The sequence below is a fragment of the Letharia columbiana genome (genome assembly GCF_014066305.1).
Source record: "Letharia columbiana isolate WasteWater2 chromosome Unknown Sc0000005_s0, whole genome shotgun sequence".
NCBI lineage: Eukaryota > Fungi > Ascomycota > Lecanoromycetes > Lecanorales > Parmeliaceae > Letharia > Letharia columbiana.
In genome coordinates, this window is record NW_023501041.1 from 1,237,301 (window position 1) to 1,256,291 (window position 18,991).

At 29.9% G+C, this 18,991-nt stretch overlaps 1 protein-coding gene across 1 annotated transcript; it reads right to left on the minus strand.

The window, feature by feature from the left end:
- Positions 1-1,801: 1,801 nt before the first annotated feature.
- Positions 1,802-3,236, minus strand: HO173_002715 (uncharacterized protein; the record flags this gene model as incomplete). Its single annotated transcript, XM_037304647.1, has 2 exons — positions 1,802-2,719; positions 2,772-3,236. The coding sequence occupies 2 exons, from the start codon at positions 3,234-3,236 to the stop codon at positions 1,802-1,804; spliced, it is 1,383 nt and encodes a 460-aa protein (XP_037168740.1).
- Positions 3,237-18,991: the final 15,755 nt, after the last annotated feature.

Below are 18,991 nucleotides of genomic sequence, written 5' to 3' on the forward strand. Positions count from 1 at the left end.
TGAAACCGTCCGATGTCTATAGCTATTTTATTATTCGAAAAATTTCACTGCGGCGGGAGATATTATAGGATTCACACCACTAATTAGCACGTTGTCTCCATTTCTTTCCGGTATTTCGATACTTCTTGCCATAAGAATATGGCCTTTTCTTTTTTTATGGGCAATTATTACGGATCAATCCTCCACACTCAATACACCTTCCTAATTAGGCCTTAGGCGCCTCTCTCCGCACATATATGCCTGTATATCACATAGATCAAATCAATTTTATCGTGGTGAAGTAGGTCAAAACGCATGCAAGCGATTGAGTTCGATTTAACTTAGGGCTGGGCTAAAATTCGATTTGACATAGAAAATCCAACCCATGAATTTAATTATGCCTTTACTTGAAGAATATATATAAAGAGAAGTATTAAAATTCGAATTATATAACTCTTAACGTTTTAGTAATTATGTGATATAGTTATATAATACGTCTTAGTATATTTATATCTAATCGCTCTTTTCTTTTATAGAACTCTCTAGTTAATATAACTAAGTATTCTATCTTATATTTTAATAGAATTATAGAAATATATAAAGTAACTAATATACGCGTTTTAAAGATAAAGATAAAGATTTCTTTAATATAAATTATTTTAAATAAAATAATTTTCAAAAATTAAATTATAAGAGAAATATATTTAATAATTAAAAAGAATAATTTTTATATTAGAAGAAAGATAAGAGAGAAGTAAAAATAAAAATATAAAATAAGAGAGATTTTAATAGAAAATTATAGAAATTATAGATTTTAAAGATTATAGAGCTCGCTAATTAAATTTTAATAATAAATATAAATTAATTTTAATATACTCGAAAGATATAAAAGTTAATAAGAGATTAAAAAATAAAAAATATATATTATATTAAGATTACTATTAATTAAAGATTTTTAAATAAATAAAAATATTAATATAACGAAGAGAATTAGAATCGAATTAAAGATTTCTCTATTAAAAATTAATTAAAGTTAAAAGTTTTACTCTTATTTAGATATATATAGTTTTTTTTTATATAAATAGAGTATTAGATATTACTTTAAGTAGCTATATATATAATTAAAAAAAATTAAATATATTCTAATATTTTATTTAAAATAAATAAATAAAAGATAAATCTTAATAAGAGAGATTAAGATTAGCGATATATTAAAAATTTATAATTAATATATATAAAAGAATAAGATAGAGCTAAATTAGAAAATCTTAAATTTATATATATAGTTAATTATAAATTTATTAGATTTATACTTTTTAATTAGATATTATAAATAAACGAATTAATATTTATAACTATTAAAAATCTCTTATTCTACTTTTAATCCTTTAATAACTTTATTATTATCTATTAAAATTTTTAGATTTTTTTTTAATTATAGAGCGTAGATTACGCTTTTAAATACTTTAAGAATTCTAAAATTTAATCTTATAATTATTAAAAGGCAAGGTACTTAAATATCGCTTCTTAAAGATTACTTATTAAATTTACTCGATAGCTCTAATTAAAAAAAAAATTATAAATTTAATTTATAGGCATTTACTCGTTAAGTATATAACGTTAAGTATTTTCTTAATAAAAAAAGGTATCTAAGTTCTATATATTTTCTTAATAGGTAAGGGTATACAAGTTCTATAAGGTAAGGGTAGATAAGTCCCGTAAGTATTTCCATAACATCAAACGCATATAGCAGGAACGGCACGCGTTTTTCTATTAGCAAGTTGCAGGGAATCAGATGCGTCCAAGGATTCCAATAATGCACCTACGCTCCAACTGTTTGTGGCGGTGGACGTGTGCCCTGTAGTTCGCCATCATCGCTGCTACTCGTATCGGGCATTTCGTCAAGTATCTTGTCCATTTCCGCGTTAGACAGTCGTCTCTTTCGGGGAGGACTTCGCAGATGTGGGGAATAGGATAGCCTAGGCTGTTCACGAGGACCACGAGCTGAATCGGGCATAGAAAAGCCCAGGCTATCTGTCTGATCGGCCTGGCGTTCGAAATGATTCCGCAGTGGGGTCCGAGCAAAGGCTCCAGGCGGGTGGTAACCAGAATTCCCCGGACTCGACATAAATAGCAAGGTCTCTACAGCGTCCTTTTCGACTTCGGCTTGCTGGCTTGGGGTTCGAATCTTGGACTGTCCTTTTGGTGGGGGGGTTATAGGCGCTGAGTTAGTACCAAGATTGTCCGTACGAAGCGGTGGAGGCTGCTTCTTCTTTGCGTCTGAGCGCCGTGGCGTGCGGACAACGATATTTGCCGATGGGGCCAACGAAGGGCCAACGGTAGGTGCCTCAACGGGTCGTGAGGCACCACTTGCTTCGTGGTCCCGCCAGAAGGACTCGTAGGCAGCGCCAACTTTGCTTGGGCGCGAAGTGGAGTCAAACGTTCCATGCTGTCGATGTTTAGAAATATGTTCAGCAGTGGTTGCGCTGTCTCGGGGCGAGGGATGCGCATAATCTGGAGTTGCTGCAGCCCGCTCGGAAAGCTGTATGGATGTCGGTGCATCTGCAGGAAAATAGGCTGGAAGATGACGATCGTACAACCGGTGCGCATTAGAGACTGTAGAAACGGGTGAAGCTTGATTTGATGTCATACTCTCGAGCTCGCTGATATTATGTGATTGCCAGCCATTCTGCACTTTGACCATGGCATACGACAAACGGGTTCGTAATTGATTCGACAACTAATGATTATTAGGTGTGTCTACATTAGTCGTTTTGCGAGAAATCACGGACCTCGCCAATCTGTGAATTTCGGGACGTCCCACTGCTATTTCTTGAATGCCCATACTGGCTTGACTCGACTGGACTAGCCGGTAGACTGGATTCTGAAGGCTTGACTTCTCCATTTGCCATGCGCTTCGGCGCGCTCGGGTGGACTTTGTCAAGTGCATTTTCTGTTACTAGCCCATCAATGTTCTCGTCTTGGTCCACGGAGGATACGTCAGGCTCCACTAGATAAAGTCTGTCAGTGTCTTCCTGGCTTGACTTATTCGATAACGAGGTCGAGCGGGTCATCGCGTTGTGAGGACTGATGATGTCGAGATCACCAGCTGCATTGGGCCGAAGTTGTGATTTATGGCAACTCAGAGAACCAGAGGATGCCTGGGAGGTTGGCGGAGATCGTGCATTCGTTACAAGGTTAGTGCGCCTGGTATGAGGCTCCTGCGATGCTTGCCCTGCATTCATATGAGTTGCCATTTTTGAGAGCATGTGCCGGTACTGCTGACCTTCATGCGGGCTGTGAGCCATGAACAGCGCGTAGACAGACGGGTTTTGACCGACACAGCACAGCAGTTTACCAGAGCTTATATGACACTTCTGATGATATCCAAACGCGCTGAGTAGATATCGACAGGTGTGAACGCACGGTAGCACATATGCCACGGATAGATCTGGACTAACGTGTAGAATGTCGCGAGCGTAGCAAGTCAAATATTCCGAGTACAAAGGCGCGTAAATGGAGTAATGGTGAAGGTGGGAGAGATATGTGCAACGATGAGTGGGTTGCGACTGCGGGCATATTTTCGCGCCTGGTGCGCCATCACGTGTATTTCACACATGAAACTCTACTTTGAATAAGTTAAGTGCACGAGTTGGACAAAATGGTAGCCAAGAAGGTAATCATTTGGCCAGGACGAATGATATAGATGACAGGTTATTGACCCCGAGAGTCTGTATTCCTGACGGACAGAGTCATCGAGCACAATATGGAGTACGCCTTAACTCCTCGCTAAAAGCATCCAGTATCACGAATATCATGCTTCATCTCTATCCTTTGCCACCCACACATGCCGATCGTCCAAAGTCCCGTACGTATGTGAGGTTGCTGAAGAATCTTCTTCCCTCCGACTATTGCTTTCATCCCATTGCTGGGCCTCCTCAGAATCTTCATGCATTTTACCTACATTACCTGGCTCATCATCGCCGTCACCGATTGCGAAGTCTGAGCCAGACGCTGGGTCGATTCTGCCCGGCTCGAAGCCTTCGCGCACGACTTCTCCTTCATTCTCGTCCTCGTAAGTTCGACTAAGGGAGCGTCAGACACTGTTCTTGTAATTTCAAGCCCGGACTTACATGTAGTGTTTGGTCTCATCCTCGTTCCATGCAGAACCCCCTTCTTTCCTAGCTCTGACGCGCTCAGTCTCCTCAGCTTCCGTGTCTTCGACCATTAGATCAATTAGCTGACTCCTACCCGACCTGGCGGAGTGAGATGATGAAGATTCTTCTCGGAGCATTCCATCCAAAAGTGGGGCTCGAGACCGCGATTTGGACTTGCCTTTATCAAGGTCCTTCTGAATGTTGCTGGCTCGTCGTTCTCGATTCGCCTTTGTTGGCTGCAAGAGATTTCTATTGGTCGACGTGGTAATGAGTCCAGGGTCGGCGCCGAGCCACCTGTCGGCGGCTGGCACATGAGCAGTTATGACCGGGTACTACGCTCTTTTCAGTAGCTGAGGGTTGTGACAAGATAGAGGGAGACAGCCTACATTCCAGTCTCCGAACTCCAAAGCTTTAGCGGTGGTAAAAAGCCTTTCGTCCTCTGCGTCAAGCTTCGCTTCATCAGCTTCATCGATTCCGGTATCTTCGTGTAGGTCTCTTCCACGCTTAGAAGTACTCATAGTCGCTGCTCGACTCGGTCCTCCGCTGCCACCAAGGAGAGGCGTTCTACTATTGATTTCTCCGGGTTTTGGTATCCAGTATTTGCCCTTGCCGCCTCTTTCATATCTCATTCCTTCCATCATTCGAGCAGTACGTGACTCCGACTCCTCGTGTGCAAGAACATTGTCTCCACTGTCAAATACCCTATACTCATAATGTCTGCCACCAAAAGTCTCTTTCGTGTCTTCAATCAGATCTCGTATACCAAAAGCGTCTCGCATGGCATATTTCACTGGCATACGGGCCGCAGAAATGGTGACATCCGCATAGTCTTGCCAAGAGAAAGCATACCAGTGAGCAACGGCGAAAAGAGGCATCTCGCAACAAATTAGAGCGTCCTGTATAGCAGCTGCGAGGTTGTCTGGCGTATATCCAGGAACATTGTTCGGTATTGCTCCCGCGAACTGTAGTATTGACAAGAAGAACCCTTGCCAGTAAGAGGCGAAGATTATCAACTTGATGCAGAGGAACTTGGGGACAGGTCTAAATGGTTGTAGGTCCTGCGACATGCAGACCCAGAACATCGCGAGTGAGTACAAACTCAGGGTGACGGAAACGTTGTACAGTATGCCACTCCACAGATACCCCGAAGTCAGTCCAATGTAGCCCTCCTGGTATGTACCGGTAGCTTTCATGACTATTGTCGCCAAACCCAATATAGGCTTTAGCCAAGCATACTGTAGGATGCCACGCTTGATTGCCAAAAATGTATGAGGATCAGAGATGTCCACTTTGGCAAGACAATGATTGAGTGGCCAGGGGTGATGAACAGGCTGCCTTCCATACATCATGATGATGAGAGAGCGTTCGCCTCCAAGAAAGTTGATGAGAAGTTGGAAGAATGTGTATATGGTGAATGCCTAAAGGCATTGGTTAGTCGAGTAATTTGAATCTTCAGGGTTTAGCAGCCAATACCTCGTATATGTCACGTAATGGATCCAGAAAAAAAGCGGCATCCTGAGACATTATACTGGCCCATGACGAGGCAGAGTATATGGGAACCCTGGCTCAAAGTGAGTTGCTAGCTCCGTTGCGAGACATATCCACGTACATCAGCAGAATGCGAATTACGTATCGTTGTAGCAATGGCTTCCTGTAGTTTTTCCTACGAACTTCATCAACACACGCATCGCTCTAAGATGTGTATCCACTACGAACGTTTGCAGCCATACTGATCTGGGAGAATGTTAGCTAAGCGATCTAGTCCGAGAGGAAACACAACAGAATCCGATGTGCTCAGACGTGTCATACAGGAAAGACAGCAACGAGGCAACAAGAGACGCGACTCCGCAGACAATCACAGTAGCCTTGGTCAACTTCGAGCCTGTGCCACCGCCGGATGCTCCGCCAGGCATTTCGAGGTCTCAACGACCAAAAGTTGAAGAATCGAAGCTGGCACGAGGACTCAACGGAAGCTTCGAGTTGGCGTGCACATCAAAAAGATTGGCAGCAATGATTCAATGACTATCAACCGTGTCTCCGTAGCTGGGATTCAGCGACCCTGGATGGTTGATTGAGAGCATGTTTAAGTTCACGTCAAATATCACATGCCTGAAGGCAGCCACTTTAGTGTTAGTTAGCGGTAGATTAAAGTACCCTTTAAAGTTTAAACAAGCTACACAAACCAGCGCTTTAAATAGCCCCGCCTCGGGGCTAGGCTAGGCTGAGGCGGGGCTAATCAGCCTAGCCTCAGCCCGAGGGCTCTGATTGGCTAGCCCGCCTCAGCCCCGACTTGCCGGGCCGGCTAACCCTACTTAGCCTTCTTTATTTTAATGGACCCATGTTTCTTTGTAGGAATGTAGAATTATGAATCCCTTCATCCTCTTCCTCCTCTACATCACACCGAGTCATTACCGGCAGCATGGGCTGGCAAGAGGTGGTTCTGAAGCTTCATTCTATGGGCCCATTCACGACTGCACCTCCCCCTTGCTCGCGTGCTGAGATCTGTCAATAAGACGTTTAATGAGGTGTTTCTGGCATGGTTCAGCCCTCCACGGACGCAATGTGCAGGGAGTACAGTCATAGAGCCTCGTTGCCACCAAATTTTTGCGGGGGGAGCCCGGTAGGGAGGTTCTGCTGAAAATTCCGTACCTACCTATGTAGTTTGCTGCGACGCTAGAGGTCTAGCGCTGCCAAGCCTGATTTTTAGTGGTCAGAAATCACTAGATCCGCCTGGGCTAGCCCAGCCCTAGCCAGACTACCCCGTAGCCCCGCCCCGCCCTAGCCCTCTCTCTCCCAAGTTAGCCCTAGCCCTAGCCTAAGGCCCATGGCTGGGGGGCGGGGCTGATTAAAGCGCTGACACAAACAGCCGCTGGAGCTTATCATAACCGCTATCATCTGCATTAAAGTAAGGTCGGCAGGGGAGTTTTCGTAAGGGTCCATATAGACTAGTTACATACTCATATATACCCGAAAATATTCGATAATCGTATGAGAACACGCTACACTTAGTATGGGCCACCCCAACGCTAAGGCTACCCCAATGTCAATTTTTTCAATTATTCTATCTACCTACCCATATACATATTTATTTAAAACTACTATAGTCTATTTTAATCTTTTTAATTACTTTAATCTTAATTAACTTTCTAACTCTTTATATAGTAGCCTTAAACTACTTAATATTCTTATTTCTAAATATATTATATACCCGAGACTCTTTAATATTTACTCACTCTAAAGCTCTTAAAGTTCTTTTAATTTTTATTTTCTTACGTGTAATAATTTAAGACCGAGTCTAATAAGAATAATAATATCTCTCTTCTAAACTATCGTATTAATTTTACTTTTCGAGTTACTCGAGCTATTATAGCTCGTTAAATAATATCTAATTCTCGCTTAATAAGTAGATCTAAAAAAAAATTATAACTTTTATAAATATCGAACGATAATAAGATATTCTCGATCTATCGAGCCGTTATATATATTAATAAAGAATCTATTTTTTAGAATCTATAAGCGCGTAAGAGTAGCTATCTTTAAGAGAGATCTTATTATAGCGATATAGAAGCTAATTATAAAATACGTTAAATTAAGTAATTAATCGAGTAATTTTAAGCTTTATTTCGGAGGCAATAGAGACTAAGGTCTGTTGAATACGTTCTTAAATAACGATATATAAGTTAGATATCGTTATGATTATAGTAGATAGATAGAGAATAGATGAGTTAAAAAATTAAGAAAATTGATATTGAAGTGGCCTTAGCGTTGAGGTAACCCATACTAAGTATAGCGTATTCCCATACGATTATCTAATACTCGTTTCCACCTCTATTTATACGTTACCCTCATTTACACGCTCTTAAATCCGATAAATCCGACATAGATAGCTACCACTACTATGGCTATTACTATTACTCATTTAAATAGTCTACTATCACAGTCTATTATAATAGTTAATACTACGATATTATAGTCGTTATCTATAGATCTAGTATTATAGATATTATCTCGAACTAGCTATTTTTTAAGATACGAAGAGAGATAGAAGTTCTATTAGAAAAAAGGCTACTATATCTCTTATATTAGATCTATTAATATTATTAATTCTCGCTTTACTATAGTAATAATAGCGAGATAAATAAGAAGCTACTCCGTTATAGTAACGGGCTTTATCGACTTTATTAAAGACTTTATTAGAGGCTTTATCGTAGTAAAGTAAAAAGTGTGGAGCCGCGCAAGAGAGAAGGAATGAGAATGACAAAGAGATAGAAAAGATGAAAGCGATAAAAGAGATATCTTAGAAGAGATAAGAAGATAGTAGAAGAAGAGATAGTAGAAGAAGAGATAGTAGAAGAGAAGATAATAATAGTTTTTTTAAGATATAATAGATCGATAAGATCTAAAAAATAGTAATTTAAACTCTTCGATATAGAAGTCTAAATAGTAATAAAAGATTAATATTATTATACTAGTTTACTATATAAATTTAATAAAAGATAGATATTTTAATATTACGTCGAATTTATCGAATTTAAAGAGTATATAAATAAAGATAATATATAAATAAAGATAGAAACGAGTAATATTCGATCTTATATTCGATAAATTCGAAAGTAAGTTTTAGAGAATATTCTTTCGAAAACTTATCTCGAGCTTATCGCGACGTAGAGCTTATAGAATTTAGATAGATTTTATTACACTAATATACAACGTTATTAATACAACTGCGATTTACGAGATTCTTAAAGCTCTAGAAATCTTATTTAATATTCTATTATTTGATTTTTCGATTTTTATATTAGTATATATAAAAGAATAAGATAGAGTTAAATTAAAAAATCTTAAATTTATATATATAATTAATTATAAATTTAAGTTTATTACGCTCTTTAATTAAACTAACTAAGTTAGCTTACTAGCTCTTTTAAAATCTCTTATTTAAATAAATGAAATAACTTTTTTATTTTCTATTAAAATTTTAAGATTTTTTTTAAATTATAAAGCGTAGTTTACGCTTTTTAACGCTAAAAGAATTTTAAGATTCGATTTTATAATTATTAAAAAGTAAGAAGCTTAAATATCGTTTATTAAAGTTCGCTTACTAAATTTACCGACAGCCTTAATTAAAAAATAGATATATATTATTTAATTTTAGAATAACTTTTTTATTTTCTATTAAAAATTTTCTTATTTTTTTTTAAATTATAGAACGTAGTTTACGCTTTCAAATAAAAAAAGAATTATTAAATTTAGTCTTATAAATGTTTAAAGATAAGGAATTCAAATATCGCTTATTAAAGATCGCTTATTAAATTAACTCGACAGCTCTAATTAAAAAAATGGTTATGAATTTAATTTATAAATCTTTACTCGTATTATTATTATAAAAGAACGAATTACTAAAGTAGATTTTAGATCGTATATTATTAAATATCGAGTACTTTTAAATATATACGAGTAAATCGATAAGATTTAAAAAATAATAATTTAAAATCTTAGATATATTAATGTTACTAGCGATGAAAGTTTAATATTATTTATTATAATTATATCGAGTTATTATAGAACTTTAATAAAAGATAGATATTTTAGTATTACGTCGAACTTATCGATTTTTAAATCGAGTATTATTAAACGAGTACGGAGGGTAATATTAAAAGTTCTATATATGCGCTAAATCTCTTAGCATACTTGGCAAATATTCTTAGCTATGAATAAAGCGTTAAACTATTCGAAAAGATGTATTAAGAACTCGTAAAGATGTCGAGAAACGATAACTATATTATTAGAATTACGAGCTTATTTAAAAGAGGATTTAGAAGTGAATAAAGCGAATACCGAGATATATTGCGGAGGTAATACGCCTTAAAGGTAATAACGAGTATAGGAAAGGCCGTAAGAGAGGTAATATACGGCCTACTTCTATAACTCTACGGAGCGAGTAAATAAGTATATACGTAGCTATATAAAGTATCATCACTAGAAAAATAAAGCTATTCAAGAAAAAGGTTAGATTTATTAAAATGCCAAGCATGCTAAGAGATTTAGCGCATATATAGAACTTTTAATATCACCCTCCGTAAAGGTCTATAAATTAAATTTATAATTTTTTTTTAATTAGGGCTATCGAGTAAGTAGGTGAGCGATCTTTGATAAGCGAACTTTAATAAGCGATCTTTGATAAGCGAACTTTAATAAGCGATATTTGAATTCCTTACGCTTTAATAATTATAAGATTAAGTTCTAAGATTCTTAAAAATTCGAAAAGTATAAATAGCGTTTTAATATTAATAAAAAAATCTTAAATTTTTAATAGAAAATAAAAAAGTAATTCTATATATTAATAATATATATCTATTTTTTTAATAAGAGAGGCGTAGAAGGGCGAGATTTTGATAATTATAAATATTAATTTATTTATTCGCGATAAATTAGTCGATCTAATTAAAAAGCGTAGCGAACTTAAATTAATAATTAGTTATATATATAAATTTAAGATTTTTAAGCTTAGCTCTATCTTATTCTTTTATATATATTAATATTAAATACTTTCGAATATATACTAATAAGAATATTATAGATATTATTTATAAATAAGAATTTATTATAAGATTTAAAGTATTTATCTTAAAACTCTTTTAAAGAATCTTCTTATATTAGATAATTAGTATATATAATAAGATAAGATAGAGCTAAGCTATAAAATCTTAAATTTATATATATAACTAATTATAAATTTAGAATTACTACGCTCTTTAATTAGACTAACTAAGTTACTATAAGTAAATAAATTAGCATTCGTAATTATTAAAATCTCGCCCTCCCGCGTCTCCCTAATTAAAAAATAAATATATATTATTTAATTTTAGAATAACTTTTTTGTTTTCTATTAAAATTTTGAGATATTTTTTTAAATTATAGAACGAAATATAGGCTTTTAGATGAAAAAAGAATTTTTAAATATAACCTTATAGTTATTAAAGTATAAGGAATTCAAATATTACTTATTAAAGATCGCTTATCTATTTACTCGATAGCCCTAATTAATAAAAAAATTATGAATTTAATTTATAGATCTTTACTCGTTAGATATTTTTTAATATTATAATATCGTAGCTTAAAAATTCTTTTAAGCGTCTTCTAAGAAAGCGAGTCTTCTATAAATATTTCTATATTCACGCTTTTTATTTCTAAGATTAGATTTAAGCGATTTAGTTAAAGTTCTTATAAGAGTAATATTCTCGAGATTCTACGAGAATTAATATAAAATTTAATCTTATAAGACTTAATAAGACTTAGTATAGTCTTAGTAGATAAGTATATTAATAAGTAGATTTTATTAACTAGAGAATAATTAGTTTATTTATACTTTAGCTTTTATAGTATACTTTTATATTAATAATAGTAATATTAGATTAAATATAAATAAGTATTAACTTATTATTATAATAGATATATAAGTTATTATAGGGTGTAAGAAACTTAATTCTTTCTATCTAGAAATCTATTACTTTATAATAAATAATAATAAGCTTGATAAAGCTTAGTAAAGCTTAGTAAGATAAGTACCTTCCCCTTATCTTATATAATAATATCCTTATAAATAAGAAGAAAGTATAGTAATCTCGCTAAAGTAAAAGTAATATCTATCTAGAAAGTCTTTCTTAAAGAAACGTCTTTCTCGAAGAAATCTCGAAGAAATTATCGAAGAAATCTTCTTTCTAAAGAAACTAAAGAAAGTTAATAAGGTAAGCGAAGAAACTTTCTTAAGAAAATATTATTTTTAAAGAAATAGTAACTTTCTTCATCTTATAATATCTAATAAGATTTTTAGATTTATAATATTTCCTAGGTCTATAGATTATATATATATATTAATTCGTCTTTATATTCTTTAACGAGATCTATAGTATTATTAAGATTCTTAATATTATATTACTTATTATATACTAGATTATAATCTTTTTACTTAATAAGATATTCTATAGCAAAATCGCGATCTTTAATTATAGTTCTCTTATTAAGTAGTTAATTAATCTTATAAGATTTTTATTCCTTAATATCGCCTTCGATAAAGATCGATAGTAGATAATTTGATCTTAAATAATTAAAGAGATTATTCTATAGCGTAAACTTTAGTTACGCTATAATAAATATAGGATATACTCGCTAATTCTTAAGAATATCGAGATAATACGCTAGACGATCGACTTAATTAAGAATCTTAAAAGAATTAATATATTATTAAGATAGTTTCTTAATAATCTCGAGATTTATAGAAAAATTATAATCTTTATAAAGACGAAGAAATATATAATTATTAATCTTAAGAAATATTAGCTAATAATATCTATTATAATAATATTTAATATTTATATTAATAAAAGTAATAATATTCTTTACTAAATTTCAAGTATAAAAAAAGTTCGATATATTTAAAGATTTAAGAAGATTAAGAGATATATTCGAGATAAAGTCGTAGATAACTTCGTTAGAAGTATTTCTAGTCGTTAACGATATTAAATTATTAAGTAATTTTTAAAATTAAGATAAAATCTTTAGTTATAAAGAAGTCTTATTAAGTATTATATTAATATAAAAATATATAGCGATTTTTATAGTCTAATTAATTCTTTTATTATTATTATTAATTTATAAAAGATAAGTAATAGAATAAAGTAGAGAAACGTCGAGGCGTTAAAATAGTACTTGCTATAATTCTAAAAGAAATTTATAATCTTTATTTAAGATAATAGCTTTAGAAATATCTTAGTTAGCTATCTCGAGTCTATCGAGTAAAATGTTAATCTATTAAACTATCGATTATATAGATTTTTCGAGTATATTAATTACTCGCTTAGTAAATTTATTAATAACTAATATAATCGCATTAAAGTCTTTTTTAGACTTCGATAAAGCGAGTATAAAGTTAATTATAAATATATAAAAAGAAATTAATAGCGAGTTAATAGAATTTAGTAATTTATATAATTAATAACGTCTAGTTTAAAGAATTTAATAATTCGAATAATAGCGAATAAATTTCTATAATTAATTAATAAGATCTCTAATATATTAGAATATCGATATAATTTTATAGTATCTTTAGAATTCCGAATAGCTATTATTATAGGCTAGATATAAGATTTTATTAATAACCGCTAATAGAATATAGAGTTATTAATAATTAATAACTCTATCGATATAATAGATTAAATCCTAAGATTAAGAATCTAGAGTTTCTTAAGATCCTTAAGATTCTTAGAATTTTAGAATTACTTAGAATCGTTAGAATTCTAAAATTACTAGCGATATATTTTCTTCGTGCTAAAACTCTTAAGAATCCGAAGTTATCTATAATTCTCGAGATTAAGAATCTAAAGTTTTTTAGAATTCTTAGAATTCTTAAAATTCTAAAGTTACTTAGGATTCTTAAAATCCTAAAATTACTAATAACGTATTTTCTTTATACTAAAACTCTTAAGAAGTTACTTATAATTTCTAAGAAGTTTTTTAAATAAATTCTTAGATTTTTAAATAAGGGTTATAAGTAAGTAGTATTAATAAATTCTCGCGGATAAAAGAAAGTATTATAGCGTCCTCGCTAAGATTTTTATTATTATTAATTTACTATAGTAGATAAGAGTATTAGAGATCGAATTTATAGCTCTTAAGAATACGTTTTTAAAAGTCTTCAAATATCTCTATTAAAGAATAAGTGCTTATATAAAAAGTATCTAACTCTATATAATTAGGAGAGATAAATTTCTTATTATTATTTATACTTACTAGTTATAATAGCGCGTTTAAGATAATATAATTCTTTTTAAATTTATATTTAATATCTAACTTAAATTAATAAAAAAATTAAGAGATATATATAAGATAAATATTTATATATATTATAGAGAATATTATAATAATAAAAGTTTATTTTATAATATTAAGAATCGCTAAATAATCCGTCTAAATAATAATTATCTACTTCGAAGATTTAATTAAATATCTAACTTTCTTAATCGTCTATATAAATCTTATAATTTCGAATTTTATTAATTAGTAATTCTACTCCGCGGAAATTAATTATCGCGATAAGAATATAATTAGCTATATAATTATTTATAATAACTATTTTTTTATAAAAATATCGTTCTTAACGTAAAAGATAATAATTTTAATTTTAAATTCTTTAAAAATGTTAAGATCTATTTATAAGATTTTTAAGAAATTAAAATATATTAAGATACTTAATTCAAATAACGCTTTCTAAAGTTTCTCGAAAGAAATTTATTCGACGATAAAAGTTATTAATAGTCTTATTTTCGAAGCGTATACTTTATAAGAATTATTTTTTATTAAGGCTTTCTTTAATAAATAAGTCTTAAAATTCTAAAGGGGCTTCGTTAATTACGTATAGAAATATACGTATTATTATAAATACTCTATAAGACTTAAGTAGTATTTTAAATTATCGAGAGTTCTTAAATATTAAAGTTAATTAATCGCTTTAAATTTTTTTTTAAAAGTAGCTAATTTAAGTAAGTTAACTCTTTATTTAAATAAATTTATATCGAGATAATTAAAAAAGGCTTTCTTTAAACTAATTGAGATATTATATTTTAATAATAGAATAAAGAATTAATAAAGATAAGAGATATAGTTAGTAAAAGATTCTAAGTTATATACTATATCGTTAATATATATCTAAGCGAATTCCTTAATAGCGCGAAATACGCTATCGATTTATCTTTAAATATAAATAATAAAGTTTATATTTCCTATAATTAGTATTAGAAATATTTTTTAGTTATAATAATTAATAATAATCTATAAATATTAATAGTCTAGATATACTCGCTATTAATAGAAGAATAATAAAGCGTTAAGAATTAAGATATAACTATACTCTTAAAGCCTAGCGATTATATCTACTTAAAGAAATATCGAATAAAAATCGCGTATTAATAAGTCGTTTAGACCTCGAATATCTACGATTAAACGACTCTTTCTCTTATTATTTAAAAGATTTTTTTATATTATAAAGACTAAATAGCTAAACGAAATAAGCTAAGAAGTCTATTTAAGACGTTTTTACTTATAGAGTTCGTCGAATATATAATTAATAACTTTCTTATCGCGTAATTTTAAAGAATAAACCTTCGTCTTATTATTAACTCTATTTTCTTAATTAAACTTAAAAGAAAGCTTTATTTACTCTTTTAATAATATATTAATAAATTCTTCGTTAATCTATAGTGTAGGAAATTTATTAATAAAATTAATAAGAGTATTTCTAGCGAGATCGTTTTTATAAATAATTATTTTATTAAAAAGTTATTCCTCTTTTCTTAATATAGGTTTAATATTTAATAAAAATTCCGACGTCGTAATAGCGACGATAAACGCTTTTTTTAATCACCCTCTTTTCTTTAAAGGGGCTATCGATATATATTCTAAGTCGAAATTCGTCTAGAAGTAATTCTTATAATTAAATCCGATAATATCGCCGAGTTAAAATCTTCGAGAAATCTTAACTTCTCGATTTAAGTTATTTTTAATAAGTATATTAATTATATTATAATTAACTAGATATAAGAAAAGTATTATCTTCGCTTAATTTATAAACTTAAAAATATAATTATAATCGTTAAAGAGAGCGAGTATTCTCGAGATTAATATAAATTCTTCGCTATATAATAAAATCTTAATTACTAAGTTTACGTAAATCTTTCTTCTAATAAATTAATTACGTTAATAAGTAATAATTATAATCTCTATTTTATAGCTCTTAATATAGATCTTTTATTTAAAGATATTAATCGAGATTTCTTTAAAATTAATAAAATTATTACTAATTAGTATATTAGCATATAATCTATTTATAATATAAATTTCTCGTTAAATATATATACCTTACGGGAGCTACTATATATGGGTATTTACTATTAATAGAAAATAGATAAACTATTAGCGATAACAATACGATTTGTATAATAAGGACTACACACCGGATATATTCAGATTTTACGTTCTATATAACGTATATCGAATAGAGTTATATAAAACTTTCTGTTAATAGAGAATTCAGTTAAATTTATTATTAATGGATAGTTAATGGACCGTTAATGGAATACGAAAGAGATATCGATTTATAATTATTTTAATACTACGCTATAAAGTAATACATTAATATATTACTAGTAGAGAATTAATGAGTAGCGGTAATATATGAAATTTTTCGAAAATTTCTTTAAGTCCTACAGTCCTATAGGGCTATATATCTTACTTATATATTAAATTTCGAGAAAAATCGAAAAATCGAAAAATAAATTACGTGACGTTTATAAATAGGCAGTTATAAGCGAAGCGAGATACTCGAATTAGTGTAAATCTTAATATATAATAAGGGAATTATCTAATAATTATCTATTCATCTCGAATATCGAATAATTTACTATTATAGAAAATACAATATTAATCTAGAGTTGATTGAAAGTTGACTGAAAGTTATAATAAACATCGAGTTAATGATATAGTCACGTGATATACTCTAATTATATATTTCCTCTAAGGTAAGAACCTCGTTTTTTTAATTATTAAGTTCTAAAAAGTAGTAAAATATAATAATATACTCTAGAGTTTTATACTTAAAAAATCCTACTTTACGAACTTTTAGTAATAACGATATCTTAAAAATTACGGCTTTTAATAGAAAATCTACTAATTATAAATAATTAACTAGAGTTATTCTATAGCCGGTATTTAAATAAATATCGTTATTCTTATCGGCCTTAGTAAGTCTAACTTTTATTATAGCGTAATTTTAGCTTTTAAAGTTAAAATTAGATTCTTAATCTATTATAATAGCTTTTAATTTAATAATTTATAGAATTCTAGCAATTAAGAAAACGATTATTAGCTCGCTAAGATTTATAAAAAGACTTAAGATTAAAAAGTAACACTCGCTTAGCGAAAAAGTATATTTCTATAAGAGTATTCTGTTGGAATTCGGATCACGTGACTCTTGGCGTCTTGGCGATCACGTGATACGATTACGTAATACGCCTTAGTATATTCATATCTAGTCGCTCTTTTCTTTTATAGAACTCTCTAGTTAATATAACTAAGTGTTCTATCTTATATTTTGATAGATTATAAGCCCGGGCTCTGTTTGATAACTGTTTTAATTATTTTATAATCTATCTATTATTTATCGTGGCTATAATTACTTTTAGCGTATTTATTATATTAATATTTATTAAATAATAGTAATTATAACCGCGGAGGATCTTTTTCTTTAATCTTTATAATATAGGTATTTCCTACTTTAAGATAATTATTTAGACTAGATAATATACGCTAAATACGCTTTTAATTAAAAGGGTAAGGGTTATGAGTAAGGAAGACTATATCGAAATTACTAATATACTAATATATTATATTAATAATTTAATATATAAACTCTTATATCGCCTCTAATATAAGATAATTTAAGATAAATTAAAATATATCGTATTTAACTATATAATATCGAAGCTATTATACGCCGTAATAGAATATTATACGCCTATACTTTTTCGTTATATAGTCGCTATAATCGCTAGAATATTACTAGTTTTCCTATATTAAGTAAAATACGCTAAAGATAAGAGATAATATATTCTTATTCTTATACTTCGCTATATTAAAAGCTAATAATAAGTAATTAAACTCTAATATTCTATTATATAATTTCTATAATAGAGATTAAAATCTAGTTTAAGATAATAATATAACGTTAAAAAAGAAAATAATCTATATCTTATATATTTAATATATTAATATATAAAGAGAAATTATTTTTTATCGTAGTAATCGAAGAGTAATTATTCTCTATATTTATATAAATAAAGTAATCTCGCGAAGAAGCTTTAGTTAATTTTAATAAGCGAGTAAAGCGAAATTATAAGTAATCTCGTATTTAGTCTTAATTAATTTCTTCGATAGAAGTATTAATTAATAGAAGATATTATATTATAAATATAATAGAGAATAATTAAGATAATCGCGATAATAATATAAGAAATAAAATTTAATTAAATTCTCTCTTAAGTATAAAAAGAGGTAATCTTCCTTTAAGTTATTATATATTTATATTATATTTCCCTCTAGTACCTATAAATTAAAGTTTATCTTTTTAGAATATTATTAATTATATTATAGATTATAACGTAAAATTCTTTTTTAAATAACGCTTTAAGTTATATTAAGCCAACTTTAGAGCTTAATAGAATTTTCTCTATACGCTTTAAATAATTATAAGTATTTTAGATATAAATAGTATTAATAGCGAGTATACTCTAATTTCTCGCGTTAATTCTATTATTATATCGAGTTAATTTATTCTTAAATTATTATTAGAGCTAATTTTAAATAAAGAGCTCTTCGAATTTAAAGCGAAGCTAGTTTTATCGATATCGCTTACTCTATTTACTTTATTAAGCTCTACTATATTATAAACTTTATTCTTAAACTTTTATTAAAGCTTTCTCTTATTAAGCTTTAAAAATTAGATTAATTCTTTATAAATAGTATTATATCTAAATATATCGATATTAAGCTTTTAACTAATTTAAGCTAATTTTATTAAATTCCTATACTTAAGAGCGCTTTTAATTATTATAAATAAAAGCGGAATATATAGAATTTCTTCGTATTACTAGATCTCTAATACTATATTAAAATTAATATTATTTAATTAATCTCTCGCTTAGCGATTATTATAAGAGTTATAATAGATTAATAATCTATAAGAGATATTTTTAAAACTATTATTAATATAGATATTATAATATAGATTAAAGCGTATTATAAAC